This window comes from Solenopsis invicta, chromosome 16, assembly GCF_016802725.1.
Source record: "Solenopsis invicta isolate M01_SB chromosome 16, UNIL_Sinv_3.0, whole genome shotgun sequence".
NCBI lineage: Eukaryota > Metazoa > Arthropoda > Insecta > Hymenoptera > Formicidae > Solenopsis > Solenopsis invicta.
In genome coordinates this window covers 1,452,316-1,477,601 of record NC_052679.1, presented here as the reverse complement: position 1 = coordinate 1,477,601, position 25,286 = coordinate 1,452,316, and the positions used below count along the sequence as shown (strand labels likewise).

Here is a 25,286-nt window from a genome sequence, read left to right as displayed (position 1 = left end):
ACTGTACATACCGGTCTGCCACTCACTGCATGATTTTAGCACAGATTTAAACCATTTTTATCGGCAGTGTCGTAAAATAGATGTGATTTTAGCACATCCGCCCAAAATGGATGTGAGTCGCCGGAGTTAGTGCGCCGGAGTTAGTGCGCCGGAAATTCGAGCGTTTTAGAAAAAAGGCCAGCATGGCCGCTCTCAGATTCCCCTCTGGTTACAATTTCTTTTTTCCAAAAAATAACTAGTTATAACCGTACAAGTTACTAATTTTAAAAAATAGTTTGTTACAGTTATTCAAGAAATAACAAGAAGTTACTATGCATTATTTTTCTGTTTTTTCTTATAATATTTCAAAGCATTAATAATTTAAATAGTAGATTTTTATACTTCTAATATTCCTCAATTATTTTATTTATATTGAAACATGGTATCAAATTTAGAAACGCTATTGCTTGAAATTCATTGAAGAACAAAGATAAAATTACTCCTGTGTCTATTTGTGTCATTTGCTGAAGCGCACCCACATAAAGTATTTTTAATTGTTTAAGGTGCATGTGACATGTTTATATTAATTACTTATATGTACACGTAAAAGTTATATGAACTATGTTCTACATTCGAACTTTTTCAAGGATAAAACTAATAATAAGTATAGAACTTAGATCCAAAGGCATTCTGAGTAACATCAGTATTAAAAGGATTATTAAAGAAAAAGATTAGTTTACGTTTACATATTATACAATTTTATTTAAAAAATAGGAAAAAATAATACAAGCACACAGTGATACATAATATACAAAGTAGAACTATAGTACGAAAAAAAAACCAATATATTCATATGATTCTGTAGTAATACCACAAAGAACGAAAACAGTTGTGAAATTTTTATAAAATTTTTATTTCTTTTTAAAAGAGTTTGATATTCAATGGTATCATCACGGAAATTCCCTCTTTTCTTCTTCTTCTTTAAGTTACATAGTACCCGTCCCCGATAATTAGGCAGACGAAGACGATATGAGCAAGTAGATAAAATTCTTGGGTTTCTATTCTGTTAAGAATTAATGATAAATACGAACGAGTGAACTGGAGTAAACCATGAGGCGTATGGCGAAGGTGGATTATGCTGACTATTGAATGAAACAGCTGTCACCATCTGGCGTGCGTACCACGTGGCTCGCTGAAATTCATTGATGCGACGACGCCGACGACACGCGACGATGGTACGATGTCCGAAACGAATATATCTTATTCCTTTACTCTTGCAGAACATACATATTTCTCCTACTCCCGTTTTGCTTTTTCCATTCGTCCTCACGACATTACAATACATTTCACTTCCCGAAGTCGAGCGTTAATCGGCGTGCCGCGAGTAGCATATCGATCGCACTCGCACGTGTAGGGGCTTATTCAGGTGGCAGCACGAGTTAGCGGTCGACGAGAAAAAATACATGGCAGTGTCTTCTGGTGCCTATCCGCCGTGCGTGTCGCTCGCCACTCGCTCGCGTTGCGTTTGCGCTTGGTTTGTTCGCGCTCGCGACGTCAGTCCGTTCTCGGCGCGTATCTGACAGCCACGCGAACGTCATCTGGAGATCCGGCGTCGCGACGCCCATTAACGTAAGTCAAGCTCCCGTATCTCCTGGTCTTCCTCCTGGCCCTCATCCTCTGTGTCGTAGCACCGTTGTAGGGAAAAACTCCACCGCCTATGAATTGATCGTCGTCGTTCTCATGCAGAATGAACTTTCACCGCGGATCTCTCACCGATAGTAATTTTCTGCGCGGTCTTTCATTCTCGCGGCCTTGTTTGCGTTTATACGCATACCATATCTCCATACGTCCTTGTCGCATGCATTTTTTCGTTCACTACATGCGTACATACATACACGTGTGTGCGAGCAGCCGCTGCACTGTGTTGTCCTCTTTTCGCACGCACACGCGTGTCTTCGAGAGTACGCGCGAAATAGCGTGTCGCAATCGAGCCTCGATTGAACAGACGCGAGACGAGAGAATACAGAATAAAAATCTTTCGACGCCTCGCACATTCGCGTGCGAAAAGATTCGGATATATGAAATAAAAGAATACAAGACTTATATACGTGGCGATGTTAATAAAATGTAATGTGTAACATATGTCTTAAAGACAGCGTCTTTAAAAAGACACGTGTGCAATACACGTGTGCCTGAATATGCAATGACGTGTTTGTCCCGTTACCTTTTGCTTTTGTAGAGAAATTTATATCCATTTGCTCCGGCCAGAAATATTGCAGCATCTCTAAAAATATAGAAAGCGCAAGCAAACTATTAAGACTGTATGACGCGTATTGTTCTTGCAAAGTCAATTGAAATTGGAAATGTGTTAATATTATTTATACTTAGGATAAATTGTGCACATATAAAAGTTATGTGTGTATAACAATGTATTTTTCGTAGTTTATTTATTAATAAAAATTATATTATTTTGTAAAGAACAATGACAAAAATCTCAATTTTTTTTATATAAATACTTTAAGTATTAAAGAGTTAAAATAATTTATGCAAAATTTTATTGTGATTTTGAAGTTGGTTATTATATAAACAAATTTCATATTTCTGTCATCTTTTACTTTTGAATTTCACAATCAGAATTGTAACTCGCTAAAAAGTTAAAAGTTGAATCAAGCTAATTAAGTTAATAACAATTAGTTATTTTTTAGTAATTTAATTTTTAACTTTAACTAGTTATTTTTGAAACATATAAATTTTAATTTATTAACTTTTTTCCTAAGTTAAAAATTTATCTATGTAAAATGTAAAACAAAAGTATAAAGAAAAAAAAAATTTAAAGATTAAGATACATTTCCATACAAAAAACAATATTTTTTTATTATTTTATATGAACTTACAAATTTACAAATAAAATATTTACAAATAAAATTTTCCGATGAAAATTCATTAGAAAAAATTTAAGATGTTTTTTCAGAAATCTTCATAAATTGAAAATATGAAAAATTTTTAAAAATTCTTAAAAATATGAGAATTTATAAAATAATAAATTTGTAGCGCTTGTTTCTTTGTAATGCAAATTTATACTTTTACAAAGAAAAAAACAGTCAAATACAAACCATTAACAGATGAAGTATAAAATTCCCAATTCATGTAATTATACCATTTGTTAATTGCTCAGCTGTTAATTTGATTGTTTCTCTTTTTATATTATGAGAATTTTTTCCATCAGAAATGTCTTTTTAGCGGAAATTGGAGATGGACAAACGACTCGTCAATACTGTTCCTGTCGAGTAATCATAGATATTTCAGCAACGATCTCTCCGCGCTCTCTTATCTTTACTCTTATGCTTATTATAACAATATACATTTTGAATACAAATATATGTCGCGCGTCAGACGTCGCACGTCTGCGTTTGCGTTATCTTAATGATCGATTCACTTATTACATTATTCCGGGGACGGCGTCGAAAGTTGCACCATCTCGGAAGCGCGTTTGCGATCTACCAGCTGACGTGGCCAAATGTCTACGTGCGCTGTTTTTTTCGTATGAATCTCCGCACGGTCGTGGCGTTTTGCGGTTCCCACTGACGACCGTTCCACGTACTCCGGATTTTCCGCAGCGGCATCGCATGCGACAACTGCATGACGCCACTTTTGCAAACGCGTTTGTCCAGATCCAAATCCTGCTGACTGGAATCAATCGTCCTCGATGTAACGCTGAGATAACGTCAAGTCGAGTCTTTTCATCGATTTTTCTTATCGAGTGCTTTGTGCGTTCGATGATTATAATCATCGTTAATCAGCTTTCAAATAAACAGATAACATGGACTATGAATGTAATGACAAGCATACGAAGTACGACTTAAATGAATGATTAGTGTTTTTTTTAGTGACACAGATATTATACTTTATTTTTTGTAGCTCAAGGAGTAACAAAAATAGGACTCGCTTCGTCACTAAATGATAGGACAAGTTAATATATAAATATGTTTTTAACTAAATTAGATTGAAGTTAATAGTTTAGTAAATTAATTTAAACTGCAAATTAATTTTGAAAAACATTATTTTTATATTAAGTTAAAACTTTTAAAGTTAGATTAAACAAACTCGTTATAATATATATCATCAAGTAAATTTAATATTTTATTTATAAATTAACTGTATTTAACTATTAATTTTTTAACTAGTTTTAACTAGTTGCTCAATTCTGTTAAATGGAAAGCACCTGATTTAATCCTAAAATGCTGCTGTAAGTAAATATCATATTTTTTTAGAATTCTTTATATAAGTATGTGAATTTTGAAATATTCTAAGATTTTTAAGATTTCTCTTTCTATAGTTTCTGACGACTTCAATTTTGTAGAGATATCGGAATGTGTTAGTATAGTGTTCTCTGTTTCGAAATGTGCGTTCTCTTAACAAATTTGAAGAGATTTAAAATATTCTTCCAAAAATCTTCATAAATTTAAAATATGAAAGATTCTTAAATATAGATGAGATATAAGAATTTTTTTTACCAAGGAATACCGGAGTGAATAAGTGAATATTTCATTTTTATTTCAAATAAAATTCTCCAAAATTTTCTGTGATCTCTTCATTGTTTCTAAATCTTATTCATCTTTATTTAGTTCCAGAAAAATGCAGTATCTTCTACCACTATGTTTAGTAGTTCTAATAATACAGACGTCGGTTGCACCGCCCGTTGAAAAGAAGACTGAGGATCACAAGGACAAGGAGAATGAGGTCAATGACTCTGATGATTTGGTAGGTATATTTTGAGGATTGTTTCATCAATCCGGTTTATACGAATAACATTGTAAAATGTTTGTCTTCGTAGGGAAACGCGGAATATCAAATGGAGTATCACCGGTACCTGAAGGAGGTAGTTCAGGCTCTGGAGAGTGACCCGGAGTTCCGCACAAAGTTGGAAAAGGCTAACGAAGATGATATACGTGTAAGTCTCATATTAAAAGTTAATTAAATAATATAATTAAATAAAATTAAAAATTAAATATAAAAAATAATCAAAATTTATTTATTTTATACAACGTATTATATTGAAGGGTTCTCCGTGCAAAAATTAAGCAAATCCCAAAATTTAATTTTTCAGAAAACAAGAAAAACAAGATTAAATTGGGATAATTAATTAAAACCTACAACTAAAAAGTTAATCAGTTAATTACTGGTTAGTTTGTACTTTCAAGTAGAAGTCGGAGTAAAAAACTTTTTTCTGAATTTACTCAAAGTTTTTTGCTTTTCTCGATCATTTATATTTTTATTTAAACAGATTATTACATCTGAGATACGTCGATTTAAACACAGATTGGAATAGATCGAAATATACAGTACCGAATACATCGAATATTTTTTGTCCGTATATAGATTCCGCGCTGTTGAATACAATCTACAATTTTAATCAAACGTTTTTGTTCGTAGACGGGCAAAATAGCGCACGAGCTGCAATTCGTGGACCACAAGATCAGAACGAAGCTGGACGAGTTGAAACGAGAGGAATTGGAGAGACTGCGACATCTCGCCACTAAAGAACATAATTTGATGAACGGTCTAGATATGGATCATTTAAAGATAGCAGAACATTTGGATCATTCTAACACGCATACGTTCGAGATAGACGATCTGAAGAAATTGATCGCTAAGGTAGAACAGCTTCTGACCTAGATTTGCGGAAAATATCCTCATTATTAATTTTTATACGAGTTGCCTTTAAATATATGTTGTTATTTTTAAATGTTGCAGACCACGAAAGACTTGGCGGATGCCGATAAACGAAGACGGCAGCAGTTTAAAGAATACGAGATGCAGAAGAAATTCGAGGAGGAGGAAAAGATGAAGGGTAATACCGGTAACAGAACATAACATTTTTAGACTTGCTCATTTACGAATTCATATGTAATCTTGGAATTAACGTGTTTCGTTTTCGGAAGGTATGAAGGAGGAAGAGAGGAAGAAATACGAGGAGGAATTAGAAGCGATGAAAAAGAAGCATAAGAATCACAAACCCGTAAGCCAAAAAATAATTATGAAGTAGCTCTCTTCTTTTGTTTTTCCTAAAGCTTGAAACGAACTATACACGGTTCTGAACAGTGTGAATGGACAAATTCATCGAATTTGCATTTGTTGTTTACCTATCGCTTCGATTCGTTGATGGAGCGAGTTAGTACGATTGACAGGAAAGTCGATTAGATTAATTACTGTAATGGATTTTTCATTACGGTAATGGATTCCACAGTAATTAATCGACTTTTCATAATGGAATTAATAAACAATCTCATTCTTAGAAGACATAAGAGATCACGTTTACAAAAAGGATATCGAGATAATTGTGGCATCCTAACAACAAGGACTACAAAAGTATAAATAAAAAACTTCCCCCGAAGCATTACGATGAATTATGAACAATCATGAATTGCTAATAACTAATTATGAATTGTGGAAGGTTTATTTTTCACGAACAGTAAATTTCCGAAAATCTTATACGAACTGTGAATCATAAATCATGAATCGCGCGTAACTTAGCGCTACTAATGAGTAATATGCATTCACAGTTGCATCATCCTGGTAGTAAACAACAGCTGGAGGAAGTATGGGAGACGCAAGATCATATGGAAGATCAAGAATTTAATCCTAAGACATTCTTTTACCTTCATGGTAAGAAATTATTTTTATTGTATTAATTATTATCGTAAAGAATTATATTAAATGATTGTATGTATAATGACAAATCGATTCAGACTTGGATGGCAATGGTTTCTGGGATCAGGACGAGGTAAAGGCTCTGTTCTTGAAGGAACTGGATAAACTTTATAGTGAAGGTGCACCCGAAGATGATATTTATGAGAGGCGGGAAGAAATGGAAAGGATGAGGGAACACGTGTTTAATGAAGCCGATCTTAATCACGATGGTCTCATAAGGTATATTTTTCAGAAATTATTTTGTTAATTTTTTTTCAAATTTAGGCGTCTATCAGGGAAAACCTGAAATTTTTAAAGAATTTCTTTTTTATATCGTTGAAAATCGTGGTTTTTTATGGAATTTTATTGATATTCAGAAAAATTTTTGGAATTTTACTTCTAAATTTTAATTCTATCTTTTTTTTTCTGACAGAATTATTTCTTTGAACATATTTTTTTTTTTTTATAATGCAAAATGTTGATAATTATTTAGTAATAAATACGACATGTACATTCATGTACATTTTCGTGACTCGAGTTAAAAAAATCAGTAACAGAAGACATAAAAATACCATTACTCTAAAATTGATGTTTAATTATCTTTTAAATCTGTTTTTCCGATAAAATAAATTTGGATTGCAGATAGTGTCACAGATTGTTATATTTAGTTCATTGTTTTCAGCATATTTGCATATTTAATATTCAAACTTAAGTGGCTTTTTTCATCATATGATTAACAAAACATCAAAATGTATAATAAATTTATTTCAAAGCTGCATTAAAGAATTTTTTAAATTTTCCCTGAAATTTCGAATAAAATTTTCAAAAAATATTTCGGAGATATGAAGAAATTCTTTTAAAAGTTTGAGTATGGAATTTTCCTTGTTAATCGAATGTTAGAATTGTAGATGATGAAATATGTTAACAATAAAGTATAAATGTATTAATTTGGGTCTTTGCAGTTATCAAGAATTTTTGGAACAAACGAAGAAACCCGCTTTCCAACAGGATGAAGGATGGCAGGGATTGGATGAACAACAAATTTATTCTCAGCAGGAATATGAAGCTTTCCAGAGGCACAGACAGGAAGAAATCCAGAAAATGATCGCCAAAGGAATGGTGAGCGATTAATTATCAAATATGGTCTTGAATGCACTGAAAAAGTAAATAGAGAAAGCGTATTTTATAGGAATCCAGTTGTGTATCTCGATAACTGCTGCAGGATAAAATTCCTGCATATGTCGGGTTGACTTTTATTTTTGTATATTATTTTTATGTAGATTTTGAATGCTGCCTAAACGATTTTATTTCTTGCTTTCGTATACAACACATCTTCGATAGCATGTTCGAGGTGAGATTAGAAGACGTTCCACTTTATCGCTTCTCCAACAATTCTCAGACAATTTTTTTCTAGACGTAATTATGCGGAACTGTAATTATTAGCACGATAAGCGTACTTTATCAAGCGTCGTTCAACGGATCTACATAGACATTATGGCGCATTTTCAAAACGCGCTTATAAAAGCGCGCTTTTTTGTCATTCTATCCTTGTTTTTACATCTAATGAATAATAAAGATAGAATAAAAATAAAAAAGTGTGCTACATATTTATAAGCGCGTTCTGAATATAATATGAGCCTATCGCTATCGCTTTGACTAAAAGACGCGCTATCCGTAGTAATTAGAGTAATTAACTTAGCTTGTGCACTTTCTGTTGTTGTCGTTAGTTACCACCATCCCCTGACACTGCACATCTACCTGTCCAACATGAACAGGTGAGTAATTGCTAAATTGTGAAGCATTTTATCGATTCAAGTTATTCTTTCAGCAAACTTGCATTAGTCTCTTCTTAACGCTTTCTTTTTTTTTATTGTTCTGTAGTTCCCACCGCAGTATCAACAACAATATCATCCGCAACAAGTACATCCTTCACAACAACAGTATCCAGGGCAGATACCACCGCAACAGCCAGTAGTCGGTCACAATATACCACAATATCAGGGTCAAATGCCACCGCAGCAACAACCCTATCAACCTCAAGTGCTACCACCTCAGCAACATTATCCTGGTCAGATTCCGCAACAACAACAGTACCAAGGACAACAACCGCAGTACCAAGTGCAACAGCCTCATCTGCAGTTCCAAGGCCAACCTCAGCAAGCGCAGCAACAATTCCATGGCCAGCCTCAGCAGGTCCAACAACAAACCCAGAACCAGCCTCCACAGGTCCAACAACAAACCCAGGGTCAACCTCAACAGGTCCAACAACAAACCCAGGGCCAGCCTCAGCAGCAAGCACAACAACAACAAATACAGAATCAAGTGCCACAAAATACTCAGGATAACGTTCCGTCGAGCAGTCAAGGTGCCGCCCAAGCCAACCACAATCTTCCACAACAAGATTCGCAATCTGTTAAACAACAAATCAACCAGAACAGTATACCGAATTAGATAACGCGATACGAATAGTTGATAAAAATGTTTTTAACTCATTTCTTTTTAAATCGTGGACTAGTAAAAATATCGGACAATTCCATAGTTCTCGATTTAAAAAGGTTACATGAGATTCTTTAAAAATTTAAATCTCTTTCAATTTTAGAAAAATGCTACCAAAATTACATATATATTTTACAGCGAAAATATCGATAATAAGTTTACTTTTGTATCATTTTAAAGTTTCTATCGTTGCATCAGCCGTATTTAGTTATGACATGAGAAGAACGAAATGATAAATTCTTTTCTTATAATTTCTAAATATAAATTAATTTTGTCTTCTTGAATAGTCAACTTTACTTTCATCTTTTTGGATAATCAATTGAATTATTTAATCAAGATTTACAATATTTACCCATTATTGAAAAAAATGCTTACGTATCCAAATCGAGAAAATAACTAGACAGCTCACCGTGTGAATGCTGCGTGGTTAACAAAGTTCGTACATCGTTGAACACGTGCTTTCGAAATAATATAAATTATAATTATTGTTGTGATATAAATTATATACTAGAAATTGTTATTATTAGAATGGTATGTTCTCCCATTAACGATTTAATTATGGATTTATACCTTTTGATAATATTACATTTTGTGGTTGTGAATATATTTTCATAAAGTAAATGGAAATTAACAAAATGTAAGTAATATCATTAAATCTGCAATATAAATTAACCAATATATGTAATATTGACACTTGTTTAGTTAAGAAATAATTCATAATAAGTTAAATCGTTAGTTAGCAAATGAAGATAAAATGCCATTCAATTAGGCCACCTGCTAGCAATTAAACATTTTTATCGTTCAAATACATTTACTCGGCAAGAAGACTAGACACTTTACTGGTATAAATATGTTCTTCGATAGGTTTCATTTATACTATATGTATATTCATGAGTGTCATATAATTTATAAATGATAGCATGTGAATAAACTAATTTATCTTGACATATATTTCACAAAAGAAAAGAATCGTGTGACTTTTCGTTTCATAACTCAATGTGGTTATAATTAAGGAAAAAATCTTAATTATTGCATGTGGAATGCATTGCTTTAAATTTTACACGATACAGAACTCATTCAGCGAATTGTTAATAATGGATGATATATTCGCCATTTTTTATAATTTTTTTACTTGATAAGAAAAATTCAATTATTTATATTATATGAAATGTCTCTAAATGTCTATAAATTGCTAAATAAATGTTTTCCGAAAATAACATAAAATACTTTATGATTATACATAAGATACACGATAGATGTCTGGCACATACAAAAACTATCAAATCCCAATCGACATTTGAAGTTTCTCGTAAGCGAAAACGAAGTTCTATAATAATCAATGTCTTACCAAGTAAAAATGTTGTTCCGTTGAGAATCCGATTGAAATAACTCTACACTGAAGCTCGGGATCTAAAAAAAGGATAGATGGGAGGAAATGAAAGCAAAGACGTGAAAAGAGGCAACATCTTTCGTTTCTCATATTTATTTGTTATTGCATACTGTTTATGTTAGTATATTACTTAGGTATACGTGCCAAGTAGCAACTTAAATGTATGATTGCGTGATTCATCTGTTTGTTCCACCCGTCAAGCGCGCGGAAAGGTAGGTAGGTAGGTAGCTAGGTAGGTAGGTAGCTAGGTAGGTAGGTAGGTAGGTAGGTAGGTAGGTAGGTAGGTAGGTAGGTAGGTAGCTGGGTAGGTAGGTAGGGTAGGTAGGTAGGTAGGTAGGTAGGTAGGTAGGTAGGTAGGTAATGTAAGTTGCTTACTCCACTATATATAGGGTGTATTTATAAGTATAGCATACCTCGGTAGAACGTCATCTTACGAGCTAATCGGTAATAAATAAAAGTTGGGCTCAGGGCCGGGCTCAGGGGAGGGGGAGGGGAATCTGGGAGGAAGGGGGAGAGGGGGAGAACGCGTTTAATAATGGGCGAACGATTCTGCGTTTTCGCGTCCGTGACTAAAACAAATCGTGCGCGACGCAGTTAACGTTCTCGCGCGCTTTTTTTCTTTTTCTCGAAGTAAATCGGGGAACGAACGTCGTTTCACGAGTCCTCGTCACGGCTACAATCTCGCGCGCGTCTTAATCACGCGTTTGCTTTATCTCGATATAATCTATCGGTACAGGCGACTTATCCGGAAAAAAAAAAAAAACGAGAATTGGACTACCTACTGAAAAGAATACTTGCGTGTGTGTGCGCTCGCTTCTTCATTTTTTTTTTGTTCTCTTAAAGGCGACAAATAAAACGATAGTAACTCTATAAAATATTGCCGTTCGCCGTTATCGTCGCACACTCGCCGTGTGCGACGAGCGCGCGCTTATAATCGATAATAACGATTCCGCCACTGCCCGCTGTCTCGATTAAACCGTCCACGCTCTCGACACTCCACATACGACGGACACACGAAATAATAAATTCCTAAGTTAATAAACATAATAATTGTTACCTATAGATACGCTCCTTCCAGCGAGCCTTTAAATTATACTCGCAAATACGATCTCTACCATTAGGAATTTGTCATTTTAAATAAATTTCTTAACTATATGAATATATAAATACAATGCTTATCAGAGAGATTTGTTGTTCTCCTATTAGACTTTAAAACCATAATCGTAAATACTCGCTTAAATATCTTAAACTCTTAAAAATAGCTCCAACAGGCTTCTGGTGTCCGTCGTACTGATATTAACGAGAACAGTCTCTCGCTCCGTGTGTTCATCGAGAGCGGTATTGCCGCAACGTGCGATCGTAGTTTTCGATGGCGGTGCGAGAAAAATATCTTGCTACACGGCAAGAGGGAGAAATAATTTTAAAGCGTGTAAATAATTATCATTGAGGCCGGTTATAAAATTCGTTTTCACGCATGTCGCACGTTCCACTTCTCGTGGCTGAATCGAGACGATGCGGAAGAGGCACGCGAGAGCTCACCGACGACCCGGAGGGCCGGCAAGGGACGGTGGGTCTTTCGAGAAGGAACGAGGCCTCCCTCCCCGTCGAAGGACACGGCCATCCGGCGTCCCCGGTTTGCCCCCGCACCTCCGACCGGCGCGCGGCGGAAGGATCGAAATAAAATCCGGATCTCTTAGGCTACTTAAAGGGAAGTCTCAACGAGAACTCCTCGAGAAATAAATTATGTTACACGTTACAGAGTGATAACGATGATAACCATTGCCGTACATGCTGCTCCTCTCTCTATTTACAGTAAAGACAAACAATCTCTCGTATGTCCTCTCGTTTTCCTCGGCTTCTTGGAGATGTTCTCTCTCTGTGTGGATCTGCGTATTGTGTTCGTAAGTGTGTGTGTTGTGTGTGTGTGCGTACGTGTATATGTCTTGTGTACGTGTGTGTATGTGTATACATACGTGTTACTCGGGCTCGTGTGCGATTAAATAACCGGGCTCTGAAAAGTGTGCGATCCTATTGCTCGACTAAATAGTCCTCGCGAAAAATGAAAGATGTCACATCTAAGTTGTCCCTTAACTACGATAGAGAAACGGAAACGCGGCGGTGTGTCGTCCTCGCGTGTCGGCCCGGACGACGGCGCGTAGGGCGAGTCCGGAGTCCCGCGCGATCGCGCATCCTCTCGCGTTTCCGGTTTCAGCGCGATCGCGCTAGCCCGAACCCTTTCCTCGGACTCGGAGGAAACCCGACCCCGTCGTCGGCCGCGCGCGTCCTGTAAACTAGTCGTAAATCGTGTGTACGGAGACTACTTATGTTCTGTTTATAGTCGGCTGTTCGCTGTGCAACTCGCTCTCTCGTAGATTTTATTTTATTTTTCTCTCACCACTCAATACCGCGGCAATAAAGACGATCAAAGGAAAGATTTCACACGTGCGTGGAACGAAAGCCGAGATCGGTTTCTGCGTGCGATCTGAAACTTCTGGAGCGCCTGTCCCGTCGTATCGATCGTCGCACCTTCGAGAGATGTTAATAAAGGTATTTTTAAATCTCTTTTAAAAAAGTCTATAATTAAATAATATAAAGTATAATTATATATAACATATAGGGAGATATATAATTATATAAAATATATATTACATGTCTCCATACATATTACATATAATTACATATAAAATATCTCAATGTTTTCTTGTATAATCCATGTTTATATACTTGTACGAAAAATGATTAGAAGAAATATTTTCACATTTTTACTTTTTTTATTTTTAAAAATTATAGTTTGCAGAAATGAGAAAAATTGCCTATATATAATCATATATAATGTACAAAATTTTATGTCATTATATATAGAATATTATATAATCGCAATTTTATGTGAAACACTTGTAAAAAAACATGCAAAAGTTATTTTTACTTTCAATTATTCCCAATTATTTTTCTTGCACATGAACAGAAATTATACACAAGAGGAAAATAAACATATTTTAAGTACAAATACAAACATATTTATATCTAATTATGTATAGACTTTTTTTGCCGAAAAAGGATTGATTTTTCTAATTGTTTCTCAAGCCTTTTGAATTTCTTGTTTTTTAGACACACGTGCCGTGCGATTATACAAATTTCGGCAGTTTAACGACAGTTTATTTTCGAATCGATTTCACCGTACGGAAAGAAAGGGAAAATAAGATGTAGACCATCGATAAACGGGACACGCATCCGCGAGCTGAAACTGAATTGGCTCTCGCTAAGGTAGTACCAGAGTCACGCACGTCCGTCCTTTTATGTGTCGGCCCGACAAAAAAAAGACCCTACGAGCTACTGCGTCTTCTCGATTCCTAGAGCCTCCAAGCCTTTTTTAATTCCGCCTAGCGCAAAACTCCGCCCGTGAACTTTTGTTTCGTCCTCGACGACGTTCGAAAAAAAAGAACCGCGGCCTCTATCTTTATCTCTCTCTTTCGCTCTCGCGCTCTCTCGCTCTTTCTCTCTTTCGCAATAAACGCACTCAGCCTCAGTATAATCCTACAGCGTCAATATATCAATTTTTATATATATATATTTATATATATATATAATATACTTTTTTCTCATATATATATTCACTTTGTGTTCTATATCAATAATAGCGTATTAGATACTTTTTTTTGTTCACTTACGTCTTAGGTATGTAATATAGGTATATTCTTTTTTTTTCACCATCTGTTCACAGATACATATATGTATATATCAAAATGTGGAAACGAAAGGGTCCTCTCGAAATAGCCGTTCTCCGTTCTTTCGTCGGTCAGCTGTTCCGCTTTCATTTTTTTTTCCCCCTATGCTCTCTTTCCCCTCCCTACCTAAAATGCGTCGACTTTATTTGCTTTGCCGGGAAACTAAAAAGGAAAACATTTTGAGAATATGCCATTCAGGGTATTACCTGTGTGGATTGATCCAAAACACAAATTTTGTCGGGTAGTTTGTTGCTTCGGACATTCACTCTGACACGCACACACAGAGTTCGTAGATACATTGCATATTCGACATGGGAGAATTCGCCGGTTAACTGAAATATTTTCGCTCATTGTGCAATTGCATTTTTTTTCTGCAAATAGGTGGATCGAAAATCTCAAAAGGGGGATTTTTCTCTTGGCAAATAGTTCAGGAACGGCCGACAAATTTTGCATTGAAAAATATTGCAGCTACAAATATATATTCGATCCGTCGAATTCAGACCGGTCTGGATTTGAGGATTATACGTATGCTGAATCTCGAAAAGTGGAACGCTTTGCGCCAATTTGCAGCACCAAATTGTAATTAGAAATTACGTAATTTCTCGAGTTTTAAGGGAAGTGTGTGGAAACACAAAAGAGTATTCAGATTACAGAAACGTGGGAGAGGCTTTCTTTTCGAAACCGTCAGATTTTGAGACTCATTGTTCGTTTTAATCGGGAATAAAACCGACGAGTGCCGCAGAGAAAATGAAATGTCAACTCGGAAAAGAGCGGGGGGTGTCAAACTTGTGCAACGTATCTACAAACGTGATCACACGAGTAATGCATTCAGCAGAATTTCGAATGACTTTTTTCTTCTCGTCGCTTAGTCAAGTGGTCACGGTCTACGGGACACTTAAATTTTTTTTTTGGAAGGCACTTACTACTTTTTTTCATTTTATACAATATTTAATTTTAAACTCTTCCGCATTCGCTCTCTCTCTCTTCCCCACGCTCTCGCGACCTCATGTATTCTCCTTTTCTCTCGCTTTTTTCTCTTTCCCTCCCTTCTCCTCTTGCACCTGAATTTTTCGCGCGATTCAGCTTGCGCTTTTCTATTAAATTTCGGCTCCCCGTACGCGCAATCCCTCCTTTTTTTGCTCTCTCCTTCTTCTTTGTTTTTTTTTTCCTCGCGCGAATTTACGTTTGAACACATTAATGCCTAAATGGTAAATAGAATTCGCGCTTTCCGAATTTCTCGCCGAAATGAAAAACGTGGTCGATTGAAGTCTCGCAACGCGTATACTAATAATAAATCGCCCCACCCGTGTCGCCTCGCGACACCGTTTCGCGTTGTCGCGCAAAAGTTTGTATCAAGAATAACGTGTTTAACTTTTTTCCCCCCTTTATTTTTGACTTGCCCGATGTTCTTCGTCTTTTAGTCGCCCTTCCCTTCTCCCCCAAAAGCCTTGCTACGATCGCGCGATCCCTCTTCCCTTTCCCTCTCTTCTTACCCCTCCTTCACCGGAAATATTCTGGCTGCATGAGCGTGTGGCGCGAGAATCAATTTTTTTTTCTTCCTGCGATTTTATTTTACCCTCTCTTCCGTAAAGTTTTCCAGACAAACGGATAACACGGATGGCTCATTTCGCCAAAAGCCTCGTACGAGCAAAAGCGAAAAGCGATGATCTTTCCCTTTCACCGAAGGCCACTTCGAATTTTTTTTTGTTTACTTTTTACATTTACAAGGAGTCTCTTTCTCTCTTTCTGTCTCTCGCTCTCTCTCTCTTTCTCTCTCACCCTCACTCTCACTAACATTCTCTCGCACTCTTCCCCTTTCTCACCCCTGAACCAGCGTGCCGATGTTAGAGTTTGCAGAACGGAAAATTCCGTTTTCGCGACAGATGCATTTAGGATTAAACTATTCGAAAAATTACGATCCGTTTATAGCTGATGAGAGATATAAATGATCGAACGCGTACCTTCATATTAACACCGTTGTAAAGTGATACTTGACGATAATCAAATCCGAACCTAGATGGCTCGAATTTAGCACAGACGATCAATTACAAGGTCCAATAAATTCTAATCGTGCCCTATTTGCTCGATATTGTAATAAAAACTGCCTGCTTATCGGCGACGGTGGTCAAATGGAGGATCTTCGTATTAGCACCACATCGAAAAGCGATACTTTGCGGTAATCAAGTCTAAAATCTCATAGATCGTTCTGAATTTAGCAAAGGCGATTAACTACACTAATCCTCAATAAATTCTACCGGTGCATAAATCCGCTCGGCACATTAAAAATACCTCGTCAGCCTTCAACTGGTCGGCACGGCTTGTTCATCGATTGTCGAGGGCTCGAGATCCCTTCGCGGAGGTATCTCGCGCGACGTGTGTAAAATTTTGAAAAATAGCACGATCTTTCGAAAGAAGAACACGTATACGAGTTTTTCTCCCATTCCCATCCCTCACTCCCCTCTTCTTTCACCCTCACGATTCCATTCGCTCGCTCTCGTTCGTACTCACCATTCACGCTCGCGTTCACGCGCGCATACAAACTCTCGATACAGACAACTCTCGATTCGCAATCTCTCGCATCGATGCACAGACACACTCGTGGTCGCCGAACTCACCGAAATTTCGACACGGTCTGTCGTGTCGAGAGCCACAGTTTCTCGTCCCTAATCCCTAAACCTTATAATTTTTATACTTGGCATACCCCAAATATGGCAGGAAGGCAATCATTATACTTAATAACTTTATAGCGATCATCTCGGCCTAGAGAGTGTGCTCGCTTTATAAGCCGTTGAATTTGTTTTCTCCGTCTCTAAATACTTTGTCGTACCTTTTTCCCTCTTTCGCACTTTCTTTTTCTCTTTCTCCCTCCTTCGCTCTTTAATTTTTTTTTTGCTCGTTTGCTTGGTAGACAATCATAGTGAATTTTGTACATCTCCCTTAATTATCGAGCTTAGATCGGTGACGTCGCTTACTGCCTGGCGTCAAAAGGATTAGCATTCTTGCACAAAGCGTCGCGGATAAAATTGAGATTTTCTATTCCGGAGATTCATAGATGAAAGCGCAAGACTTATCGATGCGCGTTTAATATACGTAAAAAGAAAGAAAAATATTTCTATTAACATATTTATGTGAGTACTTAAAAAAAACCAGATCTATTTGTTCTAAAAGCAAGATTTACACAGAAAAAGAAAATAAGAGTTCGCGTAATCTCTGTAATTTATTACTTTCACATTATATATATGTGCTACTGATGAGAGAAATCTTACTCTTATACTCTTAAAATAATTCCAAGCAAATCTTGCGACACCTAAAAATTAGGGCGTATCACAAAACTGATCCATGACACGTTGTGTAAGGACTCGATAGTACAACGTGTGCAAGTTCTGTTCGAGACGGCTCACTTTTTTTTCGTCGATACCTCGTCTCGAATAGAGTCAATCATTCGGCAGTAGGCGACCCCTTACGAGTTATTATACATTTGGCATTAAAAGTATAGTTATCGTATAATGCGTAGGTATAAATTTCGAGTGTATGTCTTGTATGTACGGCGCGCTCGTGTGTCTGCGTATGCGCGCGCGCGTGTTTGTGTGTGAGTGTACGTCCATACGCGTGCACGTATGTGGTGTGACTTGTGTGTGTGTGTGTGTGCGTGTGTGTGTGTGTGTGTGTGTGTGTGTGTGTGTGTGTGTGTGTGTGTGCGCGCGCGTGCGCGTGTGTGTGTGTGTGTGTGTTTGTATGTATGGGTTTTACCTTTATTACATGTACATAGTCTGTACGACACGACGATGACACGACTATCTAGATTGGAAAAAGGTGGCGGCGCGCTCGCGAGGCGCCGGCGACCCAATAGCTATAGTATGTTTGCTAGAAGAAGGTTTTACTCTCTTTCGCTCTTTCTCTCTTTCTTCCATTTCTGCTCTTTCCCGCTGTCGAAGGATCGACCGAGCGATCCTCGACCACGTCGACGAGCCACTCCATGTTCGATCGTCCCTCCCCAAAGCTGAGCCAGGCGAGAAACTCTCTCGACACTCGCTTATTCCTCGTCCGCACTCTGTGTCTCCGTTAGTTTTCTTTTTTTTTTCTTTTGATTGTAAGCCTCTCTTTCTCTCTAACATCCCTCTAAGATATTCGTATATGCACAGTACATCGCGCTCGCGTATAACGTTCGGAGTCGCGTATGCGTTATATATACTATGAACTCCCGCAAGGAGGTGAAGTGAATCAGGCGGAGGTCGATTCTTCGCGGGAAGCCTACCCCAGTCCGCGCATCACCGGTCCTTGGCCGCTGACGGCCTCGAAGAGAGAGAGAACCTCCCCGGGGTCATCGACGCACCTCGTCCCGCAACGGCCGACGTCGTCGTAGTCTCTCCTCCTCGTCCCGCAGCCACCGGGATGGCTTACTATTCGCAGCGCGAATCCGTGAGCGGCTCGAGCTTCACCGGAATCTTGTCCTTGTCCTTGAGACCGTGGGGACTCTTCACCAAATCGGCGATGTCCTCCTGGAAGAGATTCTCCGGGCGCGGACTGACGAAGCTTCGCGCCGGCTTGTACGTCATGCCGCTCACGCCAATGCCGACCTCCACGCTGCTGGGTATGTGACCCGCCGGGTCCATCAGCGGGCCCAAAGGGCTCGCCAGCGGACTCTCCAGCGGACTCTCGGGCGGTCCACCTGAGCCCGGGCTCGCCAAGCCGAGATTCAACGGAGAATTGCCGTTGTTGTTGCCGGCGTTGTTACCGCCAAGACCGCTCGCGTTGCTACTCGTGTTGTTGTTGTTGTGATGCTGGCTGGCTTGCATCGCCGCCTGCAGATTCGACGACAGGCTGGAGGACAGGCTCGTCGACAGATTTGTCGACAGGTTCGTCGCCATCATGTCGTGTTGCTGCGAGTGCGCCGCTGCCACCATGCTGCACATCTGGTGCCGCAAACCTGGTGGATATTGAATGTAATGTAAGGAGATTGGAATATGTAAAATTGCTTTGCCACGATCTTCCACGAGAGAAAAATTAGCGCTATATTTTTCAGAATTTTCATGTTATATTACATATAACTGATGCACAAAAAAAATAGTTTGATAATAACAATCGAGTCTACTCTTTAAATCGAAATCAGTGTAATCAGTATCATTATCAAGAGTAAAAGAATTAATCATGCTCTTCTGGTAATCTCTAGAAAAATTTTGATTTTTCTATTTTCTAATAGATTATTCACTGAAAGACAGTACTTAAATAATATAATTTCAGCGTTATACTTATTACTCAACGATACATCAATCGGTGATAATATACTGATTTTTATCAATGAGAGTACCTCCCCTCCCTTCCTCTTAGTTGGAATTACTAAAAGACACTGAATAATTACTGATGATCATAGTTATAAGTATAGCATTACAAATCAGTAAGATTTCACTGATTACGATTTAGAGAGTAGATAGTGTTTACTAATAATAAATAATTTCAACTAAATATTTAATATAACAAAATATTTAGTAATATTTAGTAACTGTTTGATAAATGTTTAGTAAGCGATTGGTTATTATTATTATGTTCCATTAATATTAATATAATTACTAAATGTTACTAAATATTTGATTACATTAATCAAATATTTAATTGAAATTAATTCACCAAAGCTTGATTATTATTATTAAACTCTGTTATTCAGTGTAGAATTCTAGCTCTTCGTCAAAGTTCTTAATTATTTATTGAGAAAAATCCCGTTTTAAGGACACACATTAACAAAATGATATGTTAGAATGCATCTGATTAGATGAAACAGAGTTGTTGATTATCATGATTGGATTCGATATTTTATACAGGGTTGGGTAGTACCTAATTAAAAAGTTAAAAGTTAATAATTTTTAACTCAATTAATTTTAAATAATTTAATTTCTAATTTTAACTACTTATTTTTGAAACACACAAAACTTTAACTTATTAATTTTTTTCCCAAGTTAAAAATTTATCAAGCTGTGATATTTCATGCAAACTTAATTTAAAAATAAAATATTATGGTCTGATGATACGGATTATAATTATTTTGAGTAATAAAATTTTAAAAACTCCATGAATTTCTAATTTAATATGGATATTGATTTTCAAAATTAATTTTTAATTTAACTTAAGTTAATTTAACCTTAACGTAACTTTTAACTAGTTTCGTTCATGTAACTTTTAACGTAACTAAATTAATTTTATAAATCATTTACTTTAACTTTATTTAATTTAAAAAATACATTAACTTACCTAACCTTGATTTTATAATTAGATCGTTTGATAGATATTTAACGATAAAGATTTGATTAACGTTTATCGGTTGGAATGGTCTATAAAATTTCTAATTATATTCGCTAAACGTTTTTTTCATTAAAACGTTAATTTTACGCTTGGCCTAACTAAACATAAATTTAGTATCATTATCAAGGGTTCTGGTACATTTAACAGAAAGGAATTAATCATGTTAATCTCTAAAAGAATTTTGATTAGTCTATTTGATTAGTCCAACAGGTCTATTTGTCCAACAGGTTATTATGATTGATTCATGATAAACTCGATATTTTATAGCTAGAACGTTTGATGGACTTAACAATAAAGATTCGGTTAGCATTTTCCGGTTGACTTTATAAAACTTTTAGTTATATTCATTAGCTTTTTTTCATTAAAAGATTATACTGACTTAATTAAATAACAATTTAGCAATTATTAAAATCATTATTATGAAATTCTGTACGTACTTAACCTCAGAATGTTAAGCAATTGTTCTATTTATTAATATTTTTATTATTACGTAGAGTTAAAAATGCAAATTTTTGCAGATCCGATAAAAATTTTTCATATATAATTATATACATTTTTTTTCTTTCATGTGTTATATTCATGAACACGTGTTGAATGAATATATAATTATATATATTTATATATCGACATATTTAATTATAAATGAAATCAACATATATAATTATAAATAAAATAATGTTTTTACCGGGAAAGCATTTGAAATACGAGAATAAATGTCTGGACTATATCTTGAAACGGTTGAATATCCCCTGACCATCCCGTATGTAGGTAGAGTGTCAAAATCTCAGAAAAAGTAAAGGAAAAAGAAGAAGAGAAAAGTGAGAAATTGTTTGATATTGCCATTACCTTGAGCGACCGCCGCGACCGCAGCCGCGGCCGCCGCACCCGGGCTGACCGCGCCTTCCGGACCATTGCAGGCGGCATAGTTCGCCAAGCTGGGGTACATCGTGGTCGGCTCCTCCTTGACAATGTGGGGCGAGTGTCCGTCGCGGAACACCACCGCGCGAATCACGCCGCGGATATGCTCGTCCGGCCAGACACCCAGCAGGATCCTTTGCGGTCGTCCTCGTCCCTTCGGGCGCAGATCTACAGATGAAAGAGAAGGAAGGGGGAAATGAAGAAAAAGAATTCATTTCACTGCAAATCGGTTCGTATGGTCACTCGACAGGGTCATTTGAGCCCACCGCTACTCGTTCTTCGGCTCTGGCGCTTATTCCTCGAGAATCGTGAGAATCGTCAATTAAAATTGAACGGAATCGAGAAAGGACAAAGGCGAGATCCTCGCGCGACACGTGAAGAATTTTATCGCGTCGTTGGATTTTATTAATGAACAAATCTTCATGATGAAGTCTCTTATACGCTCTAAACAAAGGTGGAAACTCAAAACGACAATAATTGAAAAAAAATTTTTTTTAAATATGTTCACTAACTACACGAAAAGACCGACTTTGCTTGAAACATCTAAAAAATTTTAGCTAAATCTGAAAATATAATTTTATTGCATCATCGCGAGAGAAAATTATTATGCACGTTTTCAAGCATGGAGACAATGTTGCCAAAAGATTTGACAGTCTAACAAGCAGCTTGAGCGTTCAATATAATCATTTTCAGATCTAGTTAAATTTTTAGATACCTTAGTAAAATCATTCCTTCCATATAATTAATAAAGAATGTTTTAATGATACGTTCGATCAGTATTTACAGGGCGTTACATGCTAATAAACGCGTAACTAAGCATTTCCATTTGGTATTAGGTCCGGTCATAAATTCACGATGTAATTGCAGCTCTTACGGACGTAACTGACTTTTCAGATGTATTCTCCTCCCGATCCAATGCCGTTTATCAACTATTTACAATTGGCCACACCGTCGCGGTCCATTAGCTCTCCGCGTAATGGACTGAGGTCTTAAGAACGTTTTAAATAGGTTCTCCAGCTTAGAAACATGGAAGGGAGTCACATGACTTTTCATTAACACACGGGAGCTTTTGGCCATTGTCGTTTTTTTAAATAATAAATAATGAACAATTTGAATTACACGCGCTTTTACTATCAAGCACCACGTTTTCACTAGTGTGATGTTACAGTTAAAGAGTTAAGTAAAAGTTATTGTATAATTCACGAACATTTCATACTTTTACACAAAAATGATGCGGTGAAACTTTTCAATTTTTTTTTAATTCCAAATTGTTCCTCAAACTTTATTCCTTCACGTAACAATAGTTATTTAAAATATATTTCATGCTTTTTAATTATATTCTGTTGGCGATTAAATTATTTAAAACTCTCCTTCCCCCAAGACTAATGCTATTTCAAAAAGTTATTTAACCCTGGAATGCTAGCGTAGGTGAATTTTCACTCAAGTGCTAATTCAAGTTTAGTACAGTTCTTGTGTGTTATTAAAATTTTGATACAGCTCAAAATAACATTTAATAATTTTCTGTACATTAAAAAGTAGTGTTAATTCAGTTATTCTTTACACTTTGCAACCTAGTCATAAAAAAACGGACATAAAGTAGACATAAAAAAGTGTAAAAAAATTCTTAATTATGTGGGTAAATTTTCACCCAGAGAGTAATGTTAATGTAAGAAAAGTAGCATTGTAGGTTAAAGAACTGTACTGAAGAATTAAAAAATATTTAGGAATGCCTACGTATTAATCGTAAATTTATTTTCAAAATTTGATGAAGTTCTTACTGTGAAAAAACTGGGGAACCTTTAGAACTAAAATGCTGAATAACACCGAATACGGAATTTCAAACTTGTTTCCATATCTCGTGCTCACGAAGTAAACAACAAAGGGATAAAATATATCTTTTTTATATCTCGAGACGTAAGCGTAAATTTTCTGTCACGATTTTATTTTCTAAACCATAAACCCTACATAAATTTTTCAGCCGTCTTCTTTACAACGTGCGCCACACTCATGGCTCGCGACTCCCGTTATAATAATCCGTTCTGCCTCGATCCGGTTGTCGCCCTCGTCATTTAGAAATTATTAACCCTCATTATTAACCGTGGAATGCTACTGTGAATAAATTTTCACTCAAATACTACTAATTCAAGTTTATTATAATTTTCGTTATAAAAATTGTAGTACCTTAAAATAATATTTAATAAAAGATTTCGTTTACATTAAAATAATGTTTATATTAAATTAGTTGAGTTATTCTAACACGTTGCAACCTGTGTAAAAAAGAAAAAAAAGTATTAAAAAATTCTCAGGTTTAAACAAATTCTTAATTACGTAGGTGAATTTTTGCCCAGAGTATACTGAGAGAAAAAAATGGTTGCAATGTACATAATTTAACTATAATTTATAGTATTCTTGATGCCAAATATATATTTATAGTTGTTTTAATCATTCAAATTATAGCTTTTAGTTATTATTACTACATAAGTAGTAAGCGAATGTTGAAAAAATAATAGTATTCATTATAATTGTGAATACTTTAATATGCTTTAATAATTGTGCATTTATTGTATAGAAATGTACATTTTATTTTCACCATCCATATCTTGATATTTCGCTATATTAATATTTGAAATTATCATAATTTATAGTAAAACTTTTTCATAGTTAGTAAAACTATAAACATAGAGTGATTATTACTAATATTACAGCAGTAATAATTATAAAATCGGACCACTTAACCATAATTATTTTATCATACAATTTTAATTATAAACACCAACCACTTTTACCTCAGTATAGCATTAATGTAAGAAAAGTGTGTAAGTAGTATTCCAGGGTTATAATAATTTATAGATTTCACAAAATTTTCAGCTGCCTTTTTTTACAAAATGCGCCATTTGTGTCGCGATTCTCGAATGTTCTCGGTGTTATAATAATCTGCTGCATCCTAATTTGGTAATCGGCATTCTCGCTCTCGTCATCGAGAATCACATTGTTAGTCGAGGAGCGGGGGCACTGGGATTTTTGAGGGATACTGAAAACTGCAACTAATACTCACCGGCTCCGCCGTCGGCGCTAGGACCCAGCATGTTGTGCACTCGATTCGCGTACAGGACGAACGTCGGATAGGGGATATCGTATTTCCTGAAAGGTAGAAGCGGGATACAATTATGATTTGTAGCTTATAATTATAATCAACATAATTTATAGGCTTCACTCGCTCCACCACGTATCTTACATCGCATTACGTTACGTCTCTTAATTAACTTTAGCCATTCTATGCCGGCACGTTCGTATTTTAATGCTATTTTATGTTTATCCCATTTCATTACGTATTTCACTTTAATTTATATTAATTTTATTATACCGACGGAGCATGAAAGATTCAGCGGAACATATTTGAATGCATGACGATGGAAATTATGCAATCTCTCGAAATTATGCAATAGCGCGGGGAGTGCACTGACGATGACGTTGTGCGTTTAACGAAGTAATGTGCAAGTCCTTGCGAAAATCGCTCTCGTCTCGTACTCCATCTGCGCGCGACCATCGTCGTATTTCGTCGTATTTCGTCGTCACAAGTCGAAATAATAATTGGGCAATTGACGGAAAGAGGTGCTCCTAATCAAATAGAAATTTATAAAGCGACGTAGCATTAGGCGGGCATTATCGATCGCCGAATCGATCGTCATAAAAATTATCGCCCGCGGCTCATAAAGTCGCGCTTTATTGGGCCGCTTTGTACGCGAATTAAAAAGAAATCCCTTTAACGGTCGAGCCGCGAGTCGTTGTTACGC

At 36.3% G+C, this 25,286-nt stretch overlaps 2 protein-coding genes across 6 annotated transcripts in view; one reads left to right on the top strand and one right to left on the bottom strand.

Moving 5' to 3' along the window:
• Positions 1–1,405: 1,405 nt before the first annotated feature.
• On the top strand, positions 1,406–10,131 carry LOC105196087 (nucleobindin-2). Of its 4 annotated transcripts, none has more exons than XM_011161823.3 (11): positions 1,406–1,608; positions 4,605–4,740; positions 4,814–4,930; positions 5,413–5,634; positions 5,734–5,839; positions 5,922–5,998; positions 6,543–6,645; positions 6,729–6,909; positions 7,632–7,788; positions 8,397–8,444; positions 8,551–9,120. In XM_011161823.3, exons 2-11 carry the CDS (start codon positions 4,615–4,617, stop codon positions 9,118–9,120), a joined length of 1,707 nt encoding a protein of 568 aa, XP_011160125.1. In that variant the 5' UTR covers positions 1,406–1,608; positions 4,605–4,614. The 4 variants fall into 4 exon arrangements, with proteins under 4 accessions (XP_011160125.1, XP_039314609.1, XP_039314608.1 ...); XM_039458675.1 differs by lacking the exon at positions 1,406–1,608 and adding an exon at positions 4,203–4,225 and having other exon boundaries at positions 5,734–5,830; positions 8,551–10,131; XM_039458674.1 differs by lacking the exon at positions 1,406–1,608 and adding an exon at positions 4,203–4,225 and having other exon boundaries at positions 8,551–10,131.
• Positions 10,132–10,632: 501 nt separating this feature from the next.
• Positions 10,633–25,286, bottom strand: part of LOC105196084 (protein bric-a-brac 2) — a 354,868-nt gene continuing 340,214 nt past the window's right edge. Inside the window, exons 4-6 of one of the 2 annotated variants that reach the window (XM_026131983.2) lie at positions 24,548–24,633; positions 21,421–21,660; positions 10,633–19,207 (exon numbers count right to left, since the gene is read on the bottom strand). In XM_026131983.2, the coding sequence (XP_025987768.1) occupies positions 18,681–19,207; positions 21,421–21,660; positions 24,548–24,633 (853 nt within the window). In that variant the 3' untranslated portion in view covers positions 10,633–18,680. The remainder of the gene's footprint in view (positions 19,208–21,420; positions 21,661–24,547; positions 24,634–25,286) is intronic. The other variant, XM_026131984.2, reaches the window with a different exon arrangement.